Genomic DNA, 22,799 nt, shown 5'->3' on the forward strand with positions numbered 1-22,799 from the left:
ATAGCGTGCGTATCCGGGGTTTGATGTCAACCCCGACTGGGTGGACAGTTTTGTCTCCCAGCCGATATCCTAAAAACTGGACCCCCGATCCTCTCTGGATCTTTTCAGCAGAAATAGTGAAGCCGGCTGATGTCAGGAGCGTCACCACTTGGGCTTCTAATGACTGGAGCCCCGATGGGGTCGGGGATGATAGCAGTAGATCATCCATATAGTGCAGCAGGAGGAACTGCCTAGGGGACTGTCGGACCGGTCTCAGAACTCTGTCAATCACTATCTGACAGATCGTGGGAGAGCACGCCATCCCTTGTGGGAGCACTCGCCAGTGATACCGACGAGCCGGGCCTTGGTTATTACGGACAGGAACCGTAAAGGCAAAAGCCTCCCTGTCTTGCTCAGCCAGGGGTATGGAGAAAAAGCAATCCTTCAAATCGATAACAACAACCCCCCAGCCTGCAGGCACGGCGGATAGTACGGGCGCACCCTGCTGAACTACACCAAAAGGCACTAACTGAGCGTTAACTGCGCGCAAGTCGTGCAGCAAGCGATAGGATCCTGACCGCTTCTTTATCACAAATACAGGAGTGTTCCATTGACTAAGAGAGGGTACTATATGACCTAAGCGAAGCTCTTGCTGTACTAATGTGTGAAGCGCTACAAGCTATTCTGTCGGTAAGGACCACTGATCCACCCAGACAGGTCGCACTTCCTGTCTCCAGCGCAGTGGGATCGCATACTGCGCTGACAATTGACAGATCGTGGCCCCCACTATAAATTGTTATGCCTGCTGCCCCTGTTCTGCTGTAGCAGAACAGGCCTTTCCAGGGAACCATCCCTGCTGATTACGATAATCTCAACCATCTGGGCGGACCTCCGGGTGGGCGTTGTTCCTCCCACTCCCGCTATCATCTGTGCCGCCCCTGTAGGCCATGTAGAGGGCCAATCGGATTCCGCAATAACCCGATGCGATAGAGAAAGCGCCCGTGTTTGTAGGGCTAACTATAAACGCAGCTGGATTCGCTAGGCCCTTTTCTTCTGCTGCCTCTTTAATTTTAGCCCAGTCAGTAACCGGGCCCCCCCACCGGCGCGGGCTCCCTCCCGGGCGCGGGCTCCCCCGCCCCGCTCCGCCTACCGCCCTATCGCGTTCTTCAAGGGGCGGTTCTGGCTGAGACGTTTTGTCCAAAGAAGGGCATAAAGACGGAGCAGGGTAAGGCGAGGGCGGGGCTGTCGGCTCACATGACTGACTCGGCGACTCCTTCTTCTGCGTCTCTCCGCCTCCGCTCTCCGCCGTCAGCGCCATCTTTGCCTCGCTGGATCTATAAGAAAGCAAAGACCCGCTCCCGGCAGCCCCCGTCACGCTCCGGTCCTCCCCGAACCCTCCTTCTGCCTTTGCCGCTTTAAGAGCCTCAAGTATCAAGCCCCACGTTTTAAGCTCTGAGGCTTTTTGGTCGGACATGGCGCGCTGGCACAGCGCCGAAGTGAGTGAGTCCCACTTATTTGAATCGAGCACCTGTTGAGGGGAGTCCAGCTCACCCTCCTTTTCTAGCCGCGATAACACGGCCGCGATCTCCTTCTTAGAAGGAACGGTCTTACCGCAATAACTTTTACAGAAATGTAAAAATACCTTAATTTTAGTTACACACGCGACCTGCCGCCACCTCACAGGTTCCACCGCAGTGTGTCTTCCGTAGGCGACCTGCCGCCACCTCACAGGTTCCACCGCCTTACGGGCACGCCGGGCAGCTACTACTCACAGGGCGGATCACGTCGGGGTCACCACTTGTTGCCGTTCTCTCTGCAACATTCGTTTTCCACCCCATAAGATGCTGCTTTGCCAGCGAAACCGACCCCATACCAGGTCGGGGCCAAATGCTCACACAGACCCCAAGTATAGGTGAAGCAAAATGGCGTTTATTAAAATGTAGCAGGCACTTAAATATTCTTGTCCTGCTTTGTCTACACCCCTTGCATATACGCTGTCCTATTATGGGACAGCACCTGGCAAGCCCTGAGCATAGGGAACCTGACCCCGTCACACACCGTCTCCTCGCCACGCCTACTACACATGTTCAAATATGGTAGGCAGCAAAAAAACTGTAGACTGCAAGAGTAAAAAAAGCACTAATCACTAATACCTATATTCACTACCTTCAGCACTGAAATATTACTTGATAGCAGTGTCCTTTGAGAATAAATTCCCAATTTGTCTTGCTATAGACTGTGCCTATGCATATTTTTTGTTATTGACATAACACAGGAGATTTAAATGTAATTAGAAAAAAAAAAAAAAAAAAGAGGAAATAATTAGTACTCATTATCTAAATCAGCCTTTTGGTAATTTAGTAATTGAGTTAATGACTGACATTAAAAATTTGACTTTGAAATAAGTTACAAAGAATATATCAGAGAGCAAAAACAATAAATTCTATTGGAAAGTCTTTAATTTATTTTAAGTTTAGCCATAAACTTTGATTCTTTTGTCTAACTCAGACCTTGTTCAAAGCACAGTCATGGAAGTTTCAGGATAAATTACCTTATCAAAAAAAGTAGTCCTGTAACATTTATAAATACAAGGGATGCTCTGAAAGTAATGACCCCCTATTTTATTATTTTGGCCCACAGTGTCAGAGACAGATATTGATTGTATGGCAATAGAAATAAAATTCATGCCAATATTCTGTTAAATTTTGTTCCCATGTGCCAGATGGCAGCAAAGAGTTAGTCTGATGAAATGGCCTCTGACATGGAAGCACATATGAAGCAAGGGTATGTCATTTGATTCCTTCATGTGGAAAGAATTGCACCTAATTGACTTTCATTGATGCTGAATGTTTATAAAGACCAAACAGTGGATGTAAGTCAAGTGAGTCAGAGAGCAGTGTGTTTAAGCATTGGCAGCAGCAGTAGCAGCAGTGGTTCACTTCCTCCTCTGGTACAGATGTGTTCAAGTGTGTCATGCAGGTTCTTGTTCATCACTGGTAGAAATGCATATCTAATGGTGGTGATTATGTTGAAAAATAGTGTTTTCTAGCTGAGAATTTTCTCTATCAAATTGTGTTATTATCCTTTTTTTTTTTTTTTTTTTTTTTAATCTGTTGTAGTTTCCATGGAAATAAATAGGAGGCAATACTTTTGGAGCAAACTATGTATATTAACCTACAGCAAAGAAAAAACGGGATTGCTCAATAGGCAGATTGTCCCATGGGCAGGGATAAATTCCACTAGATCAGGCTGATCAAAGTTCCATCCAACCTGAACTTGAACACTTCTAGGAATGGAACTCTACAACTTCTTAAGGCAACCTGTTCTAGTGTCTCACTACTCAATATAAAGTTCATATTTTAGAAATAAAGTTAACATTACAATAGAGACATAAGTTTTTCAGGTTTTCTTTGCTGAAGCAGACATCTTGATTGGAAAGGCAAGTAGTAACTACTTTTATGATACATCATTTGATTATTGACAGGAGTCATTAGTTCATGCTGTATACCATATACCATAAGCGTATTGAACCACTATTTTAAGAATTTACTTGTTTGTTTGTTTGTATGTTTCCAAGGGGAAAAAAAAAAAAAAAAAAAAAAGTGAATCCTTCAGTTTCTTGTCTCAATTGCCTAAGGCATTCTAGTTAATTCTTCAAGAAAGCAGAGTAAAAAAAAAAAAATCTATCACCAAAAATCTACAGTGAAAAAGGTGATTCCAACCACATATTACCATTTAGTTTGGCTTTTTAATTTTAACAGTGTATATATAGATTATTCCCTATTATCCTGTATGAATGGCAACAGTGTTGAACACTGCTGTAAATGGATTAGTATTTTCAGATCCTTGGGACTGGAAAGATGAATCTTGATAATGTAAATGGATCCCTAGAACAATACAAACTATAAAGTACAGTCCTTAGAAAATGTTGGAAACTTGGTCTGAAAATTGCTGGGTAGGGAAACTCACTATAAAATATTTCTCTTTTATATGCAATTTATGGACTCAGGAGGATGTTGGAAGGGTAAAGAGAGTGAGCGCCACAGAGAAGAAGTAGAAATATAAACTTTTTAAACTACTGTTATTAGTTCCATTCCTTCCTTCCTTCCTTCCTTCCTTCCTTCCTTCCTTCCTTCCTTCCTTCCTTCCTTCCTTCCTTCCTTTCTTTTTGTTTATTTGTTTGTTTTTGTTCCAATTGTTTTCTTCTTTTGCTTAGGTATCAACTTCTGCATTACTTTTGAACAATAAACTGTTAAAATACTAAATTGACTAGCATTAAATTCTCTTTCTATATATACAGCACATTCCTGTTTGTCCATAGAAGATTTTTTTTTTTTTTAGCAGAGTCGAAATGTTCAATTTTTTAAATTCCTAGAATTACTAAAATAGCTGAAATTAGTGGGGAAGAATCATCCATATGACAAAAGTAGAAAATGAGATAGTCACTAAATCACACTGGACTGACATAGCAGCTTTCAACTCAACTTTATTTTCAGTTTTCTATCCAGCTGTGAATAAAATAAAAAAAGATTATGTAAAATGTCACAAAGAATTACATGTACTTGTAGCTGTGGACAGCCATCAGTTGGGAAGTAATACAGAAGTATATTACAGCTTGGCAGAGTGAAATTAAAATTTTAATTGAAGACTCTAACTCAGGTGAGATAGTATTTTGTTTCAAGGATAAAGATAATCACATAGTAAAAGACATGGAAAGACATTTAGAGAGAGGCTTTTGATGAGACATGTGGTGAGTACTTAGCAGTACTGCTGGAGACACAGAGGAGAAACTTTGAAAACAGGAGACTCCATAGGTGATGGGAGAGGACCTGAGGAGGACCTGGCAGGACTGCAGAAGAGGACACCAGTGACATCCAGAAGATAGCATGACACAGCCTAGGATGCTGTTTTGCACAGCTGTAATTGCTGTGCTGACACACCTGACCTTCTGTTCAGACTGAGTTATCACATCTCAAGAGACAGAGATGTCATATAATTAGCAAAATTATGCGTATTTTGATTATTAAAGTGTTTTCATATTAAATTACACTTAGTGTCTATACATCTACTTTTTCTTAACTCTGAGGCATCACTATTCATATTTTTTCCATATCAAGTATTTATTGATCATGTGTGTAAGTAACTCTCCCATGTTTTCATAAAAATAGAGAAGTGGAAGCCTAGTCTAAACCTAAACAGCTGTGAGGTAGCAAATGACCTCAAAAGGTAGAAGCTGCTGCTGCTCAGCTCCTCCCCAACAGTCTACTTCTGCTTCCCTGGGATTTAAATTCTTTTTGCTTCACTTCGACAATCATTTGGTCACCAGCCAATCTGCTATGGATGAATCATGCCACTTAACAAGTCTCAGCTTATCTGAGTTAAATGATTGTATGATATATCCCAACCCTTTCTTACTGTACATCCAAATGCAAGAAGTGCCAAAAGCAGTTCAGAATTCCCCTACTTAGTCTTTTCCCCTTACTTAGTGTTTTAACTGTCAGATCTGAACACAGTTGTAGCAAATGAATATATTATTATTTTCAATACTGAAACTTTAGATTTTAATATAGATTTGGTTCTGTTCATATAATATATTATAGCTGTTAAATCACAGGACAAGTGTTCTTATCTTTGTAGACTTTGTCACAAAATAGAAACTCATTTACTAACCTGAACCACATTTAGGAACCTAACTGAATATAGAAGCCTGACTAAATGATGCTTGTGAATGCAGACTTTTACAGGTAATATCTGCTGTCTTTTTGAGAGTTGGTTCATTTTTTGTTTTCAAAGATGACCTGTAGATATTTAGCAGATGTATAGAGCAGCTATTGCCACATAAATTCATGTAGTGTACTTAACATTCACTAACTTTCTCTTTCCTATTTCTGATTTCTCTGTAAAATGTCAATTGATTTCAATATCATTTATTTTCATAACCAAAGTGCTGATACGATATAGCCTTCACATTTTATAGTTTTGTAGAGAGAAAGATGGAGTTAAAACTTGCATTGCATTTTTCAGAATTTGGAGAATCATTTGAACTAGGAGAACAGTCAATACAGAAAATACTAATAAAATTTTTGTTACAACACAATGCACTGTTCATCAACCTGCCTTTCCGTTCTTGAATGTCTTTGGAAAAAAAAAAAAAAAAGAAAAAAAAAAAAAGAAAACACAACAGATATAGTTATATAGTTATATAGTTCAACCTATAATGTTTGCTATTCTAGGAAGGGAGCAAAGGACTGTTACATCAAATAAAACCATCACATATTATGAAATTGTTCTGAAACATGACTAGCAATTTAAAACAACAAGCAGATATGTTTCAGTGTGTAATCTTCATTATAGCATACTTAAGATAATACTGCAGCAGCAAATGGTGATATTAGAGAAATACAGTAGACGTACTAAATACAATTTTACATTATTTTGCAGTCAAAGATCTGGCACAAAAGTCCTCTCTTTGCACAGTGTACCTGCAATCAAAAAAACAGATGATATCAGGAAAAATAAAAAGTGCTGAAAGTTAATCATAAATTTAGCATATATTATATGCTAATCCCTAAGAACTAAAATCTAAATATCTAAAAGTCTAAGATAATGAGAAGTGATAGAGATTCCAATGGATTTTCTCTAAAATCTTCCTTAGCCATCTTTGGTGTGACTGAGTCCCATATCTTAATTCTCACACCAATTGTGAGACTTAATTGCTTCAGTACAGTAATGTAGTGCCATTTACATTTCCCAGAATGCCTACTGATTTTCTTTAAGCATACTTACAGGATTTAGAGATATCAGTTTCTTTTGGACCCAGAGTAACAAAAGTTATTCCAGATAGATACAAGGTGAAAGATAAAACAACCGGTTGACTGCAATGTGAACACAGAAAATAAGTCTATGCTCTCTCTCTATTCAGCTAAGTCTAGTCTTTACACCAGGTATAGACAAGAGAGCTAGTCAGCCATCTTGTTTATGATAATAATCAGTTCCTGAACTCCTTCGTTGTTATTGTTTGCAAAGGACTCCATTGACTACACTGTGAGGTTACATAGCTAAATCACCTAGAAGACACCTATGTATCCTGTCTGAATATGCAATCAATCCTACTTTAACTATGTTATCAATATGTTATTCTGAAATACTAGGGACAACCAAAACTTGTCAGTGGAAAAAGCAATTCAGCACCTGTATGGCTATTTGGATTAATGATGTCTGATTTCAAGTCTTTTTGATTCAGTGTGCCAGAAATACTCTCAGCACTTATAAATACATGACTGTGTTAAGTAAATAAACAGTCAGAATGACTTTTGTTTAAAGACATACCTGGAGAAGGAAATGATACTCCTGTTTTGCATATTAGCAACTTAATTAAAACGCAAGACCAAGAAGACATCTCCAGAACTATTCTCTTCACTATTATTTAGTATACTTTTCTGTTTCAGTAAATAGTTTTTATATCTCAACCTATGAATTCTACTTTTTTGTCCTATTCTCTCTCCTGGGAGGGGGAAGAGTGAGCAAAAGGTGGTGTAGAATTTAGCTGCATGCTCATTTGAACTACATTAGTCTTCCATATTTAGTGAAAATTAAGTTATAATTTTTGTGATTAATTCTTTTCACACATTATTGCAGGTACAATTACATATTAAATGTATAAGTCACTTTTTCCTCAAGCACACATAGAAATACGCACATATATGGTAAAAAGAACAAATTATATTCTTGAGAGACAATTATATAAAGCAAAATACATACTTTTTTTTCTGAAAGTAAGCATCTGCTTTCCATATGTTGTCAATGGAAGTTTATATTCTGAAGACCATCAGAGTGAAAAAGTTCAAAATCAATGTCTGTTTTTATGGATATATTAAGTGACAAAACCAGCTGAGCTGAAAGTCACGTCAACAAATCTTAAAAACCTAAAAGACAACCAACTCTAAAAGGTAGATGTCTAAATCTAAGGTCTCAAATATCATGATTGAATCACTCTATAAGCCTCTCCAGAGTCTACTTCATCGAATCTATTTAAAGTATTCATTTGGACTGAGATAAATTGCCATCCTGAGACCCTTATTCTTTCTGATGGCTAGGAAAGATTCTAATGTGACATTCAGAGATTAAACTAATCTCACCCAAGATGCCAACTATTAAGGAGGCAGTTGAATGCTGAAGTCAGTCAGAATAGATCTGCTTTTATGGAGAGATATTATAGCTATCATAAAGCTACATTCCATCAAAAGTACATTTTAATATGCAAAAAGCACAGCTGAGAGTGGAGAAGGTTTACAGATGTTAACTTTTATGACTAAAGTATAAACAAGACTCCAAGAAGATAAAAAAGGCTTTACAGAAATAATCTAAACTATTTATTCAAATCTCAGCTTGCTTGTAAGAGTAAAATAGAGAGAAGTGAGCATTTTGATGACCCTGTTTAAGTACTATTAAACAGATGTACAATGAAGTAATCAACCAAATAACTCCTCTTCCTAGCAAAAAAAAGATTATCTTGAGGTGCATCTAGTTACCCATACAGAACAAATAGCAAAGTTATTCTTATATTCTACTGTATTACTCTTCAAAGTTATTCTTATATTCTACTGTAAACATAGATTGTTTATATTTCTATTATATTATATAGATTACTTAAAAAAAAAAATCTTAGATTGTTTATATTTCTATTATATTATATAGATTACTTAAAAAAAAAAAAAAATCTTTTGAGATTGCATCACTTTCCACCTTCAGTCTATACATTCTTTATTGTTTAAATAATTTTAAATGAACTGACTTCCTTTCTGGAAAGTTTCAAGATATAAAAATTTAGGAGCACTATGAATGCAAATTATTAAAAGCTAGATTTTATTTTTAATATTCTTGTTAAGATTGTTAATTTCAATACATTAGGACTTGTAACTTTCTCCTGTTTTCAATCCAGTTAGGCAATTACAGGCTTCCAGATGTGTACCCACTACTTCTACAGACGTCAAATTAATGTCTTTTGTTCCAACAAGTTATGTTTGAATCTTTTTAAGGGAAAAGATTGGGTCAAATACCTCTGGCTGTACATGCATGGTATGAACAGTAGTACTTGGCACAGAAATTCATAGATCACTGGAATAGCTTTTTTTTTTTTTTTTTTTTTTTTTTCAAGAAGCGTGAGTCAGTAAAAAAGACTAAGCCATGTATACTACTCATGAAAGGAGATCTGGTGGTATGCAGCCACGCTGGACAGATGCTCACAAGATTGTTACTGTTATTTTGCTACCTCATTCTTCTCATAATTTCTTTCCAGTCAAGTTGCATGGCCTTCAAGATAACGATCCTTGTGTGATACATACACAGTACCACAAAATATTCCAGGAAATGTTGCAAGAATATTGATTCTGGATCTTGGTCATTCTCTGTGACCTAAAGTCTTCTCTACTTCAAGTACATTGATTTTCAGAGGAGGTTTTATTTCCAAAGGTATGAATTATTTAGCAACAGTGATTTGATCATTTGGATAAAACTCTTGTTTCTTTAGAAACCACACAGTCTGACATTAACACTTGATAAGGTGTTAATGTTGGTGATGATCAGATTTTTTGTCCTACTGATAGAAAACAATGTACATTTTACTTTATTCATCAACATGAAGAAATTGAGATTTATGCTATTATTTATTCCTGGTTTGTGTTACTGTTTCCATTATCAGACTGAAAGTCAAATCTTTAATAAGTGAAACTACGAGCAGTTAAAGCTGAATTTTTCATTTGCAGAGGGAAAGGGGGAGAAAAAACTCCTACAAAACCTTCATCTTTCTTTTTCTTTTTTCCTAATTTCAATGAATATCCAAGTGCTGCCTAGGATCTTTTGAATAATGAATAACAGGAAAAAAAAAAAAAAAACAATAACTGAAGTATTCTGAGTAACTGTTGCTTATGATTTATTTTCAGTCTTTAAGATTATATGATTAAATATAATCAATGTTATATGCCCAGTGCCCTCTGTGGCATATTAGAGGTTGATTTATTTACTGCATTTTTTTTAAGCAATTCTTCTCAATAAACAATTACTAGAAGGTATTGAATATTATATGGATTTTCTGAATATTTTATGATAACAAAGGCTAGTGAGAATCTTATGATTCAGCCAATTAACATACAATTAATAAAACTTATATTAAATATAATATTCATTGCTATGTACTATGGCTATGACAAAGAGATACCTCAAGTTACTCCTTTAGTGTATTACGGGACCACTAGAAGATCTAATTTAAGTGAAAATCTTTTGAGACAAACAACTAATTTTATTGTATGTCACTCAACTTCTGTGACTGAAAAAGAAAGAAAATAACTGACATGAATAAAAAGCAAGCTGAATCCTACTCTTATCTTTTACCTTACCTTTTACATGTAAGTATCTAAGGAATTAAGATATTATAAGGAAAAAATCCAAAAAACATACTGTAGTTTTTCTATACCCTTCCTGTAAAAAGAAAGGTTTTTTATTTATATAATGCTCTCCTATTTAATGCTAATAAAAGATTTACTAGAAGTCGATAAAAATAATTAGGTATGAAAACAAAAGCTAGAATTGAAAACAATTGAAAACACTATGCAAGAAATTCCTTTGTTGTTGTTGTTGTTGTTATTGCTGTTGTAGCTGAAAGCAAAATATTGTGAAATAGACACACACATTCATATCTTCATATCTCAGGCCCAAGTCAATATAGAAATGGCACCCTACAACAGGTTGTCTTCTGCATAGGTCACTCTGAAAGTAATGCCTCCTATTTATCCATAGAAATGACAACAGATAAAAAGCACAATAACACTGATACAGCAAATTCTCAGCTACAAAACACTATTTTTCAACATAGTCACCACCATTAGATACGTATTTTCACCAGTGATGAACAATACCCTTCATGCCATGTTCATAAAAATCTACATGGCCGTCTGTAAAGTGGCTTTACTTTAACATTTCTGTTGCCACTGCTGAAGCACAGTGCCATCCACTGCTTCACTCTGCTAAGATCACTTGTTTAATCTCCGTAAGCATTCAGCTATTCAATGAATCTTTTTCCACTCAGAGGAATTCAATTACACATCTTTGTTTCATATGCAGTTCCATGTCAAATGGCATTTTGCAGACTGCTCCTCTGCTGCCATCTGTCACATGGCAACAACATGTAATGGAATATTAGTGAGAAGGTTCAGCCTCTATTGCCATACCACTACCATCTGCCTCTGATGTTATAGGCCAACATAATAAAATAGAAGGCATCACTTTGGAAGCAGCCCTTTTATTTATTTGAAGTTCTCTCTTTATAGAGTTAAAGACAATAACTGATTGGACCAAATGAATGTTCTTTTCACAGAATCTAGCTGATCAACCATAGTTGAAATTATATACTGTTATCATATCTGCAAATTACCTGCACCTTTTGAATTTTTTTCTCTCTTTGAGAAATGTGTGACAAGCTGAGCAATCTAATCAAATGACACCTCTTATTTTATCAGTGTGTCTATCTAAGATACACATGAGTATCTAGGAGTTCTCTAAAAATATAGTTTCTGCATTGACATAACTATGAGAAATTCCTTAAGGTATTTGAGTTTGTGTCCCACTGTGGATTCACTCTGATTAATAGTTTTCCAGTTTGTATCTTAACCTAAATCTCCCCTTTTATAGTTTTAATTCCCCTTGTGCTATGACTATCAGATCATATAAAAAGTTGGTCTCTCTCCTACTTATAAGCTCCCTTCATGTACTGGAAGGCCACAATGAATTCTCCAGGCTAAACAAACCCAGCTCTCTCAAGTTCTTCATAGTGGAGGTTCTCCAGCCCTTTGATCACCCTTGTGGCCCTCCTCTGTACCTCTTCCAACAGCTCCACACATTTCTTGTGGTGGGGGCCCCAGGCCTGCAAATGGTACTCTTGGTGGGGCCTCACAAAGTAGAGGTGGAATCACCTCCCTCGCCCTCCTGGCCACTCTTTTGATAGAGTTCAGGATACTGTTGGCCTTCTGGGTTGCAAACACACACTGCTGGCTTCTGTTAAACTTTCCACACAATAAGATCTTCAGGTCCTTCTCCACAGGCCTGTTCTCAAGGAGTTCTTTTCACAGTCTGTATATATATCTGAGATTGCCCCAAACCAAGTGCAACACCTTGTTAAACTTCATTAGATTCTCATGGGCCCACTTTTCAAGCATGCTCAGTTCCCTTTGGATGACATCCCTTCCTTCTGTTGTATCATTTCTGTCACTTAGCTTAGTGTCACTTGCAAACATTCTGAGGGTGCATTTAATCCCACAATCTAGGTCATTGATTAAGATGTTGAAAAGTACCGATCTCAAGGCTGAGCTCTGGGAGACACCACTTGTGACAGGCCTCCACCTGCATATAAAACCATTGACCAGAACCCTCTGATTGCAATTACTCAGCTAATTCTCAGATTTTCCCTTATGTTCCTAATGAGGTTTTCTTTGATGAGTGTAACCACAGATCCATACTCTAGCTACTTCTATACTTGTTATGGTTTTGCTGTGATAGAGTGGTGATAATACACCAATAGTTCTAGTTATTACCAAATAGCGTTTACATAGTCAAGGAACTTTTCAGCTGTCCTGTCAGTGAGAGGCTGGGAGTGCACAAGATATTGGGAGGGGACACAGTCAGGACAGCTGACCCAGACTGAAAAAAAAGTATCCCATACCGTATGATGCTGTGCTCAATAATTAAAACTGTTGTAAAGAATGAGAAAGAGATGTTTGGCTTGGTAGTATTTGTCTTCCCAAGAAATAGTTATGTGTAATGAGCCATACTTTTCTGTAAGTGTGTGAACATCTATCAGCTAATGGGAAATAGTGAATTAATTCCTTGTTTGTCATTGTTTGTGCACATGGCTTTTGCTTTACAGAGTAAACGATCTTCTTCTCAACCCATGAGTTCTGACATTTTTACATTTCCGTTACTCTACTTCATTCTTCCTGGGGAGGCTGATTGAGTGCCTGTGTGGCGCTTAGCTTCCTACTGGAGTTAAACAACAAAAGATTTAGATTTTACTGAGTTTTACTGGGAATCTTGGCCTGCATTTGGAGACTACACAGTGTAATTTTTATATTTGTTTTTGTTTTCTGCTAGAGTTTAAATACCATGATCTGTCATATAAAGGAACACTGTTTCTTTAAGCTTGATCCGATCCAGAAGCTTTGACTCTAGGACAGCCTTGATGTGACCAAAAAGAGGAAACATTCAACATCTGGCAAATGAGTAGCTTCTTAAGCTCTACACAGTGCATGAGGTTAAAAAATCAAAACTAACACTTAAAAAAAAAAAAAAAAAGTATAGTACATCTTGTCTCTGCCTGTCTCCAGTCACTTCTAGAGGCACAAAGAAAGTATTTGTCAGACTATAGGCACAGACAAGAAGTAGAGAGAATGTTACAGTCTTCCACATATTACTGACTTGAGGTAATTGTTATATCAGTTTGGAAATGTGAGGTCAGAGGTTTCCAAAGTTGAATTTAAAATTGCCTGCAGCATTGACCCAACGTTCTCTTCAGGAAAAAGAAAAAAGCAGAGAGGCCAGAGAAAGACAGAGGAAACAACAGAAGCAGAATGAGGTCAAAGGAAAGAAGATAGAACATAAGCCAAGTCAAACAGCAAAGCACAACAGAGATAGTGCTGGTTTATTAAAGAGATTAATGTCTGTAGAATTAATGTGCTATGAACAGAGATGTGAACCATGAGAGTATTATATGATAAGAAGGAGCAATACGAAAGAAAGCTTTCTTTTTAAGTAGATAGAAATGGGCTGTGCAGCAAATAGAAATATTTCTTTCAGATGTATTATGCTCTTTCATAAATAAAGAGTCTTTGCTGAATAGAAGTGGTGTTGTGCCTCTCCACTATGATCCTTGTAAAATATTAACAACGCTAAATCTTTTTTTCTACTGTTTTACATTAACTGCATGTAAAATAAAATCTGTTTCTCTTTCACACTTTGAAGAATAAAAATATTTTTCAAGAGTTTGAGAACCATTTTATGACTTACAAAAAAAAAAAAAAAAAAAAGAAAAGAAAAGAAAAGTTTTTTTCTGTATTCCATTTCATTTTCTCTTCTCTTTCTATGAGAAGTATAGCCCATTGTGGCATTAAAATGCTAACAATTATGGTTAAATTCCTCTAAAGATATTTGATACACAAATAAGATTAATTTATACAGTGTTAAGTAGGAAATTTAAAAGAAAAAAAATACTTCTGGACTTCTATCTTTAAATACAATTCTATATAAACTGCATAAAAAAATATAATCACATTTCAAAGTAATAAATTTTTCTTATAAAAACTTATAAAAAGATGAATGTCTGCTAAAGCCAGTGGAGCTATAGCTTTTCACATGTGATCTGATGAATACATGTAGATACTTGGATAAACATCCATGGATGAACATCCAGAAATCTGGAAGAGATTTATAGTAGATCCTTTATCATTTATCCTATGCTTTTTGGGTTCCTAGAGTTCTTACGAAATTGGCTGATGTAGTCACCGGGCGACTTCTAATGATATTTGAAAAGTCATGGTGATCAGGTGAAATACCTGGGTGACTCAAAAAAAGAGGTAAAATCACACCCAATTATAAGAAAGGATGACCCAGGGAGCTACTAACCTGTCAGCTTTGCATCTGTCCTAGGGAAAATCATGGAGCAGATCCTCCTGGAAGCTATGGTAAGGCACATGGAAGACAAGGAGGTGATACAGAAGAATCATGGCTTCAGCAAGAGCAAGTCCTGCCTGACCAACATAAGGACTTTTATAATGATGTAACTGCATCAATGGAAAAGGGATGAGCCACTGATGTAATCTATCTGGACTCCAGTAAGGCCTATGACATGGTCCCCCATAACATCATTCTCTCCAAATTAGAAAGATATGGATTTGGCAGGTGGCCTGTTTGGTACACAAAAAACTGGTTGCAAGATCATATGCAGAGAGTGGTGGTCAGTGGCTCAGTGCTGAGATAGAGATCAGTGACAAGGGGTATCTCTCAGTGATCAGTACTATGACCAGTGCTGAGAGAAGATTTAGATTGGATACAAGGAAAATATTTTTAATATTAGGGGTAATGAGGCACTAAAACAGGTTGCCCAGAGATGAGGTGGAAGATAGGATGTCTCCTGTCCTTGGAGACATTCAAGATCAGGCTGAGTGGGCTTCTGATCAACCTAATCTAGCTGTAGATGTCTCTGTTCACTGTAGGGGAACTGAACCCTTAAGAGTCTTTTCCAACCCAATTTCATGATTCTAGGATTCTAGCATTTTCCAAGAATTCCAGCTATATCTAACTATAATTTGTATTATAACAAAATCAAATGAAATATTCTCCACTTTGACATTTGAAATAATATAGGGAGTGTTTATCTTTTAAGTAACGTGTAGTTTTCACTCATCTCTAAGTGTACTTCATCTATCTTCCTGGTTACTTAGCCAGTGCTTTCAATTTATGAGTTCACATTCATTCAGCTTCTAGATTTGTTCCTTCACAAAATATTTAAGAACACTAATAATGTTTTCTTTAAAAATGCTATCATGAACATCTGTCTGCTTCCTAATCATATGACTAGCTTATCCTCAATTTCATCCTTCTCTGAGCATATTGATTACTTTATTGACCTTTGTATTCATTGTGCATTTGCTCTTTTGCACCTTTAACAGAATATGTCATTTATTCTTTGTTTCCATGGATTTACTTCAGAAATAAACATTAAAAGTTGACAGTGTGCTTATTGTCAACTCTAAATCTTATTCTGTGATAAGTAATTGATCTCCCCAAAAGATTTTCTTTTTACAATCTAAAAGAGAAAATAGATTACACTTGAAGGAGAAATGTGTATCACTGTTACTGAAGTATAAAGGAAGAAATAGAATGAGGAAAGAAATCTTTGTTAAAAATATTTAAAACAACAGCATGTAAGTTTGAGTCTGCAGATTCTTTAAGTATAAGTTAAAATTATTTATTATTGATCTATTATTGATAATTATGGTACTCTTAGTTTAAAATGTCCAATATAGAATCATAGAATGGTTTGGGTTGGAAGGGACCTTTAAGATCATCTAGTTCCAACCCCCGTCCTATAAGCAGGGACACCTCCCTCTAGACCAAGCTGCTCCCCATGCAGCCTGGCCTTCAATGCTTCCAGGGAGGAGGCATTCACAACATCACTGGAAAACGTGTTCCAGTGTCTTACCATCCTCACAGTAAATAACATCTTCCTAATATCTAGTCTAAATCTTCCCTCTTCTAGTTTAAAACCATTTACTCTCATCCTGTTGCTACCTATCCTTATAAAAAATCCCTCTCCAGCTTTCCTGTAGGCCCCCTTCAGATACCAGAAGATCTCTATAAGGTTTCCTCAGAGCCTTCTCTTCTCCAGGCTGAAGAGCACCAGCTGTCTCAGCCTGTCCTCATAAGTGCTCCAGCCCTCTGATCATCTTTGTGGTTCTCTTCTGGACCCACTCCAATAACTCCATGTCCTTCTTGTGTTGGGGGCTCCAGGACTGGACACAGTACTCCAGGTGGGGGTTCACAAGAGCAGAGTAGAAAGGATGAATCACTCTCCTCAACCCATCGATCACACTTCTCTTGATGCAACCCATGATACGGTTGGCTTTCTGGGCTGCAAGCACACATTGCCGGCTCATGTTGAATCTCTCATCAATCGACACTCATAAATCCTTCTCTTCAGGGCTTCTCACAAGCCACTCTCTGCCCAACCTGTATCGGTGCTTGAAATAACTGCAACTAAGGTACAGGACCTTGCACTTGGTCTTGTTGAACTTCATGAGGTTGATATGGACCACCCCTCAAGCTTGTCCAGATCCCTCTGAATAGTATCCCTTCCCTCTAGCACGCCAACTGCGCCACTCAGCTGGTTGTCATCTGCAAACTTGCTGAGGGTTCACTGAATTTCACTGTCCATATCTCCTACAAAGATATTAAATAACACTAGTCCCAGCACTAGTCCCTGAGGAACATCACTCATCACTGGTCTCCATTTGGATATTGAGCTGTTGACCACAGAAGCAATTTCTTGGAGTCTTACCATCCCAGCCAATTTTTTATCCATGGTCTGGTCCACCCACCCATCAAATCCATCCTTCCTCCAGTTTGGAAATCAGGATGTCATGTGGGACAGTGACAAATCCTTTGCACAAATCCAGGTAGATGACATGAGTTGCTCTTCCTTTATCCTCCGGCACTATAACTTCACCATGAAAGGTCACCAAGTTTGTCGGGCCCTTGGTGAAGCCATGTTGGTTACCATCAATCTCCTCTTCTTATTTTCCACATGCCTTAGTAGAGCCTTTAGGAGGATCTGCTCCATGAACTTGCCAGGCACAGAGGTGAGACTGACTGGTCTGTAGTTCCCTAGAAATTCTTTTTTACCCTTCTTGAAAATGGGAGTTGTGTTTTCCCTTTTCCAATCAGTGGGAGTTTCAGCTGACTGCCATGACCTTTCAAATATGATGGATAGTGGCTTGGCAACATCATTTGTCAGTTCCCTCAGAACCCATGGATGGATCTCATTGGGCCCAATGGACTTATGTATCTTCAGGTTCTTTAAGTGATCTCAAACCTTATCTTCACTTACATTGGGCAGATCTTCCTTCTCCAAGTTTTTAACCTTGCTTTCTGGAGCTTGGGCAGTGTGGCTAAAGCCTTTGCAAGTGAAGAATGAGGCAAAGAAAGCATTGAGCGCCTCAGCTTTCTCTGTATCCCTTGCAACTGAGTCTCCAGTTTCCTTCTGGAGAGAGTCCACATCTTCCCTGTCATTCCTTTTATCACTGTTTCATCTGTAGAAATTCTTCTTGATCCCCTTTATATCTCTGGCTAGATTTAATTCTGTCAGGGTATTAGCTTTCCTAATGTGACCCCTGGTTGTTCAGACAACATATTTGTAGTCCTCCCAGGTAATCCATTCCTGCTTCCAATCCCTGTAGACTTTCTTTTTGGGCTTAATTAAGTCCAGAATCTCCTTGTTGATCCACAGAGGCCTTCTGGAATTTTTGCCTGCCTTCCTTTTTTTTTTTTTTGGGGGGGGGGGGGGGGGGGAAATACAATGCTTCTGGGCTTGGAGGACATGGTCCTTGAATACCGATCAGCTTTCTCAGGTCCCAGTTCCCTCCAGGGCTTTATCCCATGTCACCCTGCCTGTTCTCCAACAGTTCAAAGTCTGGTTTTCTGAAGTCCAGAGTATCAAGCTTGCTGTGCACCCAATTTGATGCTCTAAGGATTTTGAACTCCACACTCCATGGTCACTTCAGCAAAGGCTGCTCTTGAGCATCACATTATTCACCAGCCTCTCCTCATTGATGAGGACAAGGTCCAGCATAGTACCTTTTCTTGTTGGTTTCTGTACTACTTGGAATAGGAAATTATCATCAACACATTCCAAGAAACTCTTTGATTTCTGGTGCACTGCTGGGTTGTCTCCCCAGCAGATATTGAGGTGGTTAAAGTCTCACATGAGGACCATGTTTTGTGAATGCAAAGTTGTTCCTGTCTGTTTATAAAGCTCCATGTCCATTTGGTCTTCCTGATCAGGCAGCCTGTATCGGACCCCCACTATGACATCTCCTTCCCTTGCCTTCCCTTTAACCCTAATCCATAAGCTCTCTGTCAACTCCTCATCTGTCCCCCGGCAGAGATCCGTGGACTCCGGGTCATTAATGTAGAGGGCAACACCCCTTCCCCTTCTCCCCTGCCTGTCTTTCCTAAAGAGTTTATACCCATCTAATCTTAAATTCCCGCTGTGTATATGATATGTTTAAATATAGCTTTCAGTGGGAAGACAGTGCCTGATGATTGTAGAATCATAGAATCACTTGGGTTGGAAAAGACCTTAATGATCACCAAATACAACCATGACCTAACCATAGTACCCTAACTAACAACCCTCAGCTAAATTACATCCCTGAGCACCACATCCAAAAGGTTTTTAAACACATTCATTTAAACCACCTCCCTGGGAAACCTATTCCAGTGCTTAACAACCCTTTCTGTAAATAAGTGTTTCCTAATATGCAACATAAACTTACCCTGGTGCAAACTGAGGCCATTTCCCCTCATCCTGTCACCTGACACCAGTGAGAAGGGACCAACCCCGCTCTCGCTATAAGCACCTTTCAGGTATTGGAAGAGAGCAATAAGGTCTCTCCTCAGCCTCCTTTTCCCCAGACTAAACCGCCCCAGATCCTTCAGTCACTACTCATAGGGCATATTCTCCAAGCCCTTCACAAGCATTGCTGCACTTCTTTGGACCTTCTCCACCACCTCAATGTTCTTTTTGTATTGAGGTGCCCAAAACTGAACACAGTACTCAAGGTGAGGCCTCACCAATGCCGAGTACAGGGGCAGGATGACTTCCCTAGTCCTGCTCACCACAGCATTCCTGATACAAGCCAGGATGCCATTGGCCTTCTTGGCTACCTGGGCACACTGCCGGCTCATATTCAGCCGACTGTCCATCAGTACACCAAGGTACCTTAAAACTGCACCTCCCCAAGCCTGTAGGGTTGCCTGGGGTTGTTGTGACCAAATTGCAAGAGCCATACTTGGCCCTATTAAAACTCATGCTGTTAACCTTGGCCCATCAATTCAGCCTATCCAGGTCCCTCTGTAGTTCCATTCTCTCCTCAGGCAGATCAACACTCCCTCCCAACTTGGTGTCACCTGCAAACTTACTGAGAGTGCACTCAATCCCCTCATCAAGATCATTAATAAAGATGTTAAATAGAAGTGGCCCCAGTACCGAGCCCTGGGGGACACTGCTCATGACTGGCAGCCGACTGGATTTAACTCCGTTGACCACAACTCTCTGGGGCCAGCCATCCAGCCAGTGCTTCACCCAGCGGAGTGTACGCCCATCCAAACCATGAGTATTCAGCTTCTCCATGAGAATGTTGTGGGCGACAGTGCCAAAGGCCTTACTGAAGTCCAGGTAGACCACATCAATAGCCTTACCCTCATCCACTAAGCAGGTCACCTTGTTAAAGAATGAAATCAGGTTTGTCAAACAGGATCTACCATTTGTAAACTCATGCTGACTGGGACTTATCCCCTGGTTGACCTTTAATTGGTCCATGATAGCTCCGGAGATTATCCATTCCATAACCTTCCCAGGCACTGAGGTGAGACTGACAGGTCTGTAGCTACCAGGATCGTCTTTCTGGCCCTTTTTGAATATGGGCATCACATTTGCCAGTCTCCAGTCTGCCGGGACATCCCCAGTTAGCCAGGACTGCTGAAGAATGATGGAGAGTGGCTTGGCAAACACATTCTCCAACTCCCTCAGCACTCTAGGGTGCAATCCATCCGGCCCCATGGACTTGTGAGCATCCATCTCATTGTGGATCGTGAGGGCCTATTCTGTTCCCCATCCCTATCAACCACCACAGGGGGCTGTGTTCCCAGGGGGTAACAAGTCTTACTATTAAAGACCGAAGCAAAGAAGGCATTAAGTACCTCAGCTTTATCCTGATCCTTGGTCACCAAAGTTGCCCACAGCATCCAACAAGGGATGGAGATTATCGCTAGCCCTCCTCTTGTTCTTGATGAATTTATAAAAATACTTATTTTTCTTTACCTTAGTGGCCAAGTTCAGATCTAGCTGGGCTTTGGCTTTTCTAATTTTCTCCTTGCACGGCTTCATTTCATACCTGTAATCATCATGAGTAGCTTGCCCACTCTTCCAGAGACCATAAACTTTCCTTTTGTTATTGAAATCCAGCCAAAGATCCTTGTTCAGCCAGTCTGACCTCCTTGCCTGTCGGCTCGTTGGGTGACTTGGGGATGGTCAGCTCCCGCACCTTTAAAATAACTTCCTTAAAGTATTCCCAGCCTTTCTGGGCTCCCATGCTCTCCAAAACTACCTCCCAAGGGACCCATTCAACCATGGTCCTAAAGAGGTTAGAGTCTGCCCTCCAGAATTCCAAGGCAGCAGAGACGTTAAAACACATAATGAAAAATAAAACACATAGGAAAGGAATACAGAGAGAAAAATTGTAGTTACTGACACTGTAAACAGTGGTAGATGTGGTTTAACCTAGCAGTCAACTAAGAACTGCACAGCCACTCACTCTCCCTTCCCAGTGGGATGGGAGAGAGAAGCAGAATAAAATCCCAGTAATGTAGAAGTTGTAAACTGGGTCTATTTACTGAAATAGAGGAGAAAAATAGTGTAAAGGTAATATATGTTCATACATATTTACAAAACAAGTGATGCACAATGCAATTGCTCACAACCCACTGACCAATGTCCACTTGGTCCCTGAGAAGCAGCTGCCTACCCTGGTTTCATGGTTTTATGATTTTTGTTATCTGTATTCTACATCATAACATCATGTAAAACACTGGGAGATAAAGAGTTAATGCTTCAGTTCCATGTCCTGCTGATTTTCCAGGTACTTGGTTCTCAGAAGAGAAGAACTACATACTCCAGAGAAATTTGAGTTTAGAGAAAGAGAGAAATTCCTCACAAATCATGAGACTTGCTCTCTTCTGCTGCCCCGGCAGTGTGTGGTTGTGTTCCTCAGCCATCTCACCTTCAGTTTTAGAGCAAGGCCTTTGGTTTCAGACCTCTTTCTCTCATTAGCCTCAACTCCAACTATATTGTATTACATTGTGTTATCTTGGATTCCGATATCATATTTAGTAAATTATCTTTTCTTCTCAGATCATTGCTGCTGTTGTTTTTAGACCCATCTCCCAGCTCCCTACCTTTCCCCCTTTTCCCTTTTCTCAGGTGTGGGTCCGTGGGTCCCCCTGCCCCACTTGTCACAGAACACGGGCAAATTGGCCAGTAAATAATCGGCTTACCTTCCCCCTCCCCTCCCCAGTTTTTCAGGCCAATGGGCCTGTGGGCCTGTTGTCCTCCTGTAGCACACACAGATAAATCCAGAGATAACTCCATGACAGTTATTGGTTGAGGATGTGGGTAATCTGAACCAAATTTGAACTTTTTAATGTTAGCAGAAAAAGAAAGGATTTTTTAAAGTCAGAGATTTGCAGAGCACCATAGCTAGCTTTGACCTTCACAGATTAGATTATAGGATGGGTGGTCTGCCAGACTCTGGACACTGCACTGAGTTTTTTTCGTTTTAGTAGCTGCCAGCTGTGAAACATTATTTTAAAAGCACTGTATAAAGGATTAATGGCCATTATGTTTTTTGGAACATATTGGTTTTTTTATTAAGTTCATCATTTTCTGTTTTGGAGTTTTATATATATATATAACCTATTAATGGCACTGATGGAGTCACAGTCCTGGTACTTGTATGCAATGTTGTATTATTTGAATATTGACAATTACATCCCAGAGGGAGTAGCAAATTTTACAAACATGATATTTAGACTGGTTTCCAGGCTCTCTTCGCAGTTCCTTACACATTTTTTGGAATGCCGAATAAGTGATCATGTTATCTATCTTCCTGAATGTATTCATCTTCATTTACATTATCTGGAGGAAGACCCAGAATCAGAAAATGTTGAGTGGCAGGGAGAGGTTTAGAAAAAATATTAGAAGGTGGGGACCAGCAATGTCACGGAGTTTCACTCTTGAACACCTGTGGGATCCTGAGAAACTAAGTAAGTATTTAAGTCAGGGATGGTGCAGCTTAGGTAGATCTGAGGAGGTATGACTTATGTGGGGCTTGGCTTGTGCTTACTGAGCTCTATATAATACTATTCTGGAGAGAGAGAGTTTCTGAGCTGAGATTTGAGCCAAAGGGGGAAGTCTCTAAGTTGAACCTGATTAGTCACAG

At 39.2% G+C, this 22,799-nt stretch overlaps 1 protein-coding gene across 1 annotated transcript; it reads right to left on the bottom strand.

Moving 5' to 3' along the window:
• Positions 1–628: 628 nt before the first annotated feature.
• Positions 629–20,933, bottom strand: LOC116243389 (uncharacterized). Its single transcript, XM_090145588.1, has 4 exons — positions 20,796–20,933; positions 19,828–20,023; positions 1,853–2,056; positions 629–1,743 (listed from the first exon to the last, which is right to left on the bottom strand). Exons 1-4 carry the CDS (start codon positions 20,931–20,933, stop codon positions 851–853), a joined length of 1,431 nt encoding a protein of 476 aa, XP_090001714.1. The 3' UTR covers positions 629–850.
• Positions 20,934–22,799: the final 1,866 nt, after the last annotated feature.

Source organism: Phasianus colchicus, chromosome 1, assembly GCF_987193195.1.
Source record: "Phasianus colchicus chromosome 1, bPhaCol1.hap1.1, whole genome shotgun sequence".
In the NCBI taxonomy this organism is placed as follows: Eukaryota; Metazoa; Chordata; class Aves; order Galliformes; family Phasianidae; genus Phasianus; species Phasianus colchicus.

Coding starts and splice junctions, on each gene's coding strand:
- LOC116243389 (XM_090145588.1), bottom strand. CDS start 20,933: ATGGTTGAATGGGTCCCTTGGGAGGTAGTTTTGGAGAGCATGGGAGCC. Junction 20,024..20,795: donor ACGAGCCGACAGGCAAGGAG/GTCAGACTGGCT, acceptor TTCTTTAACAAG/GTGACCTGCTTAGTGGATGA. Junction 1,744..1,852: donor GAGCATTTGGCCCCGACCTG/GTATGGGGTCGG, acceptor CCCTGTGAGTAG/TAGCTGCCCGGCGTGCCCGT.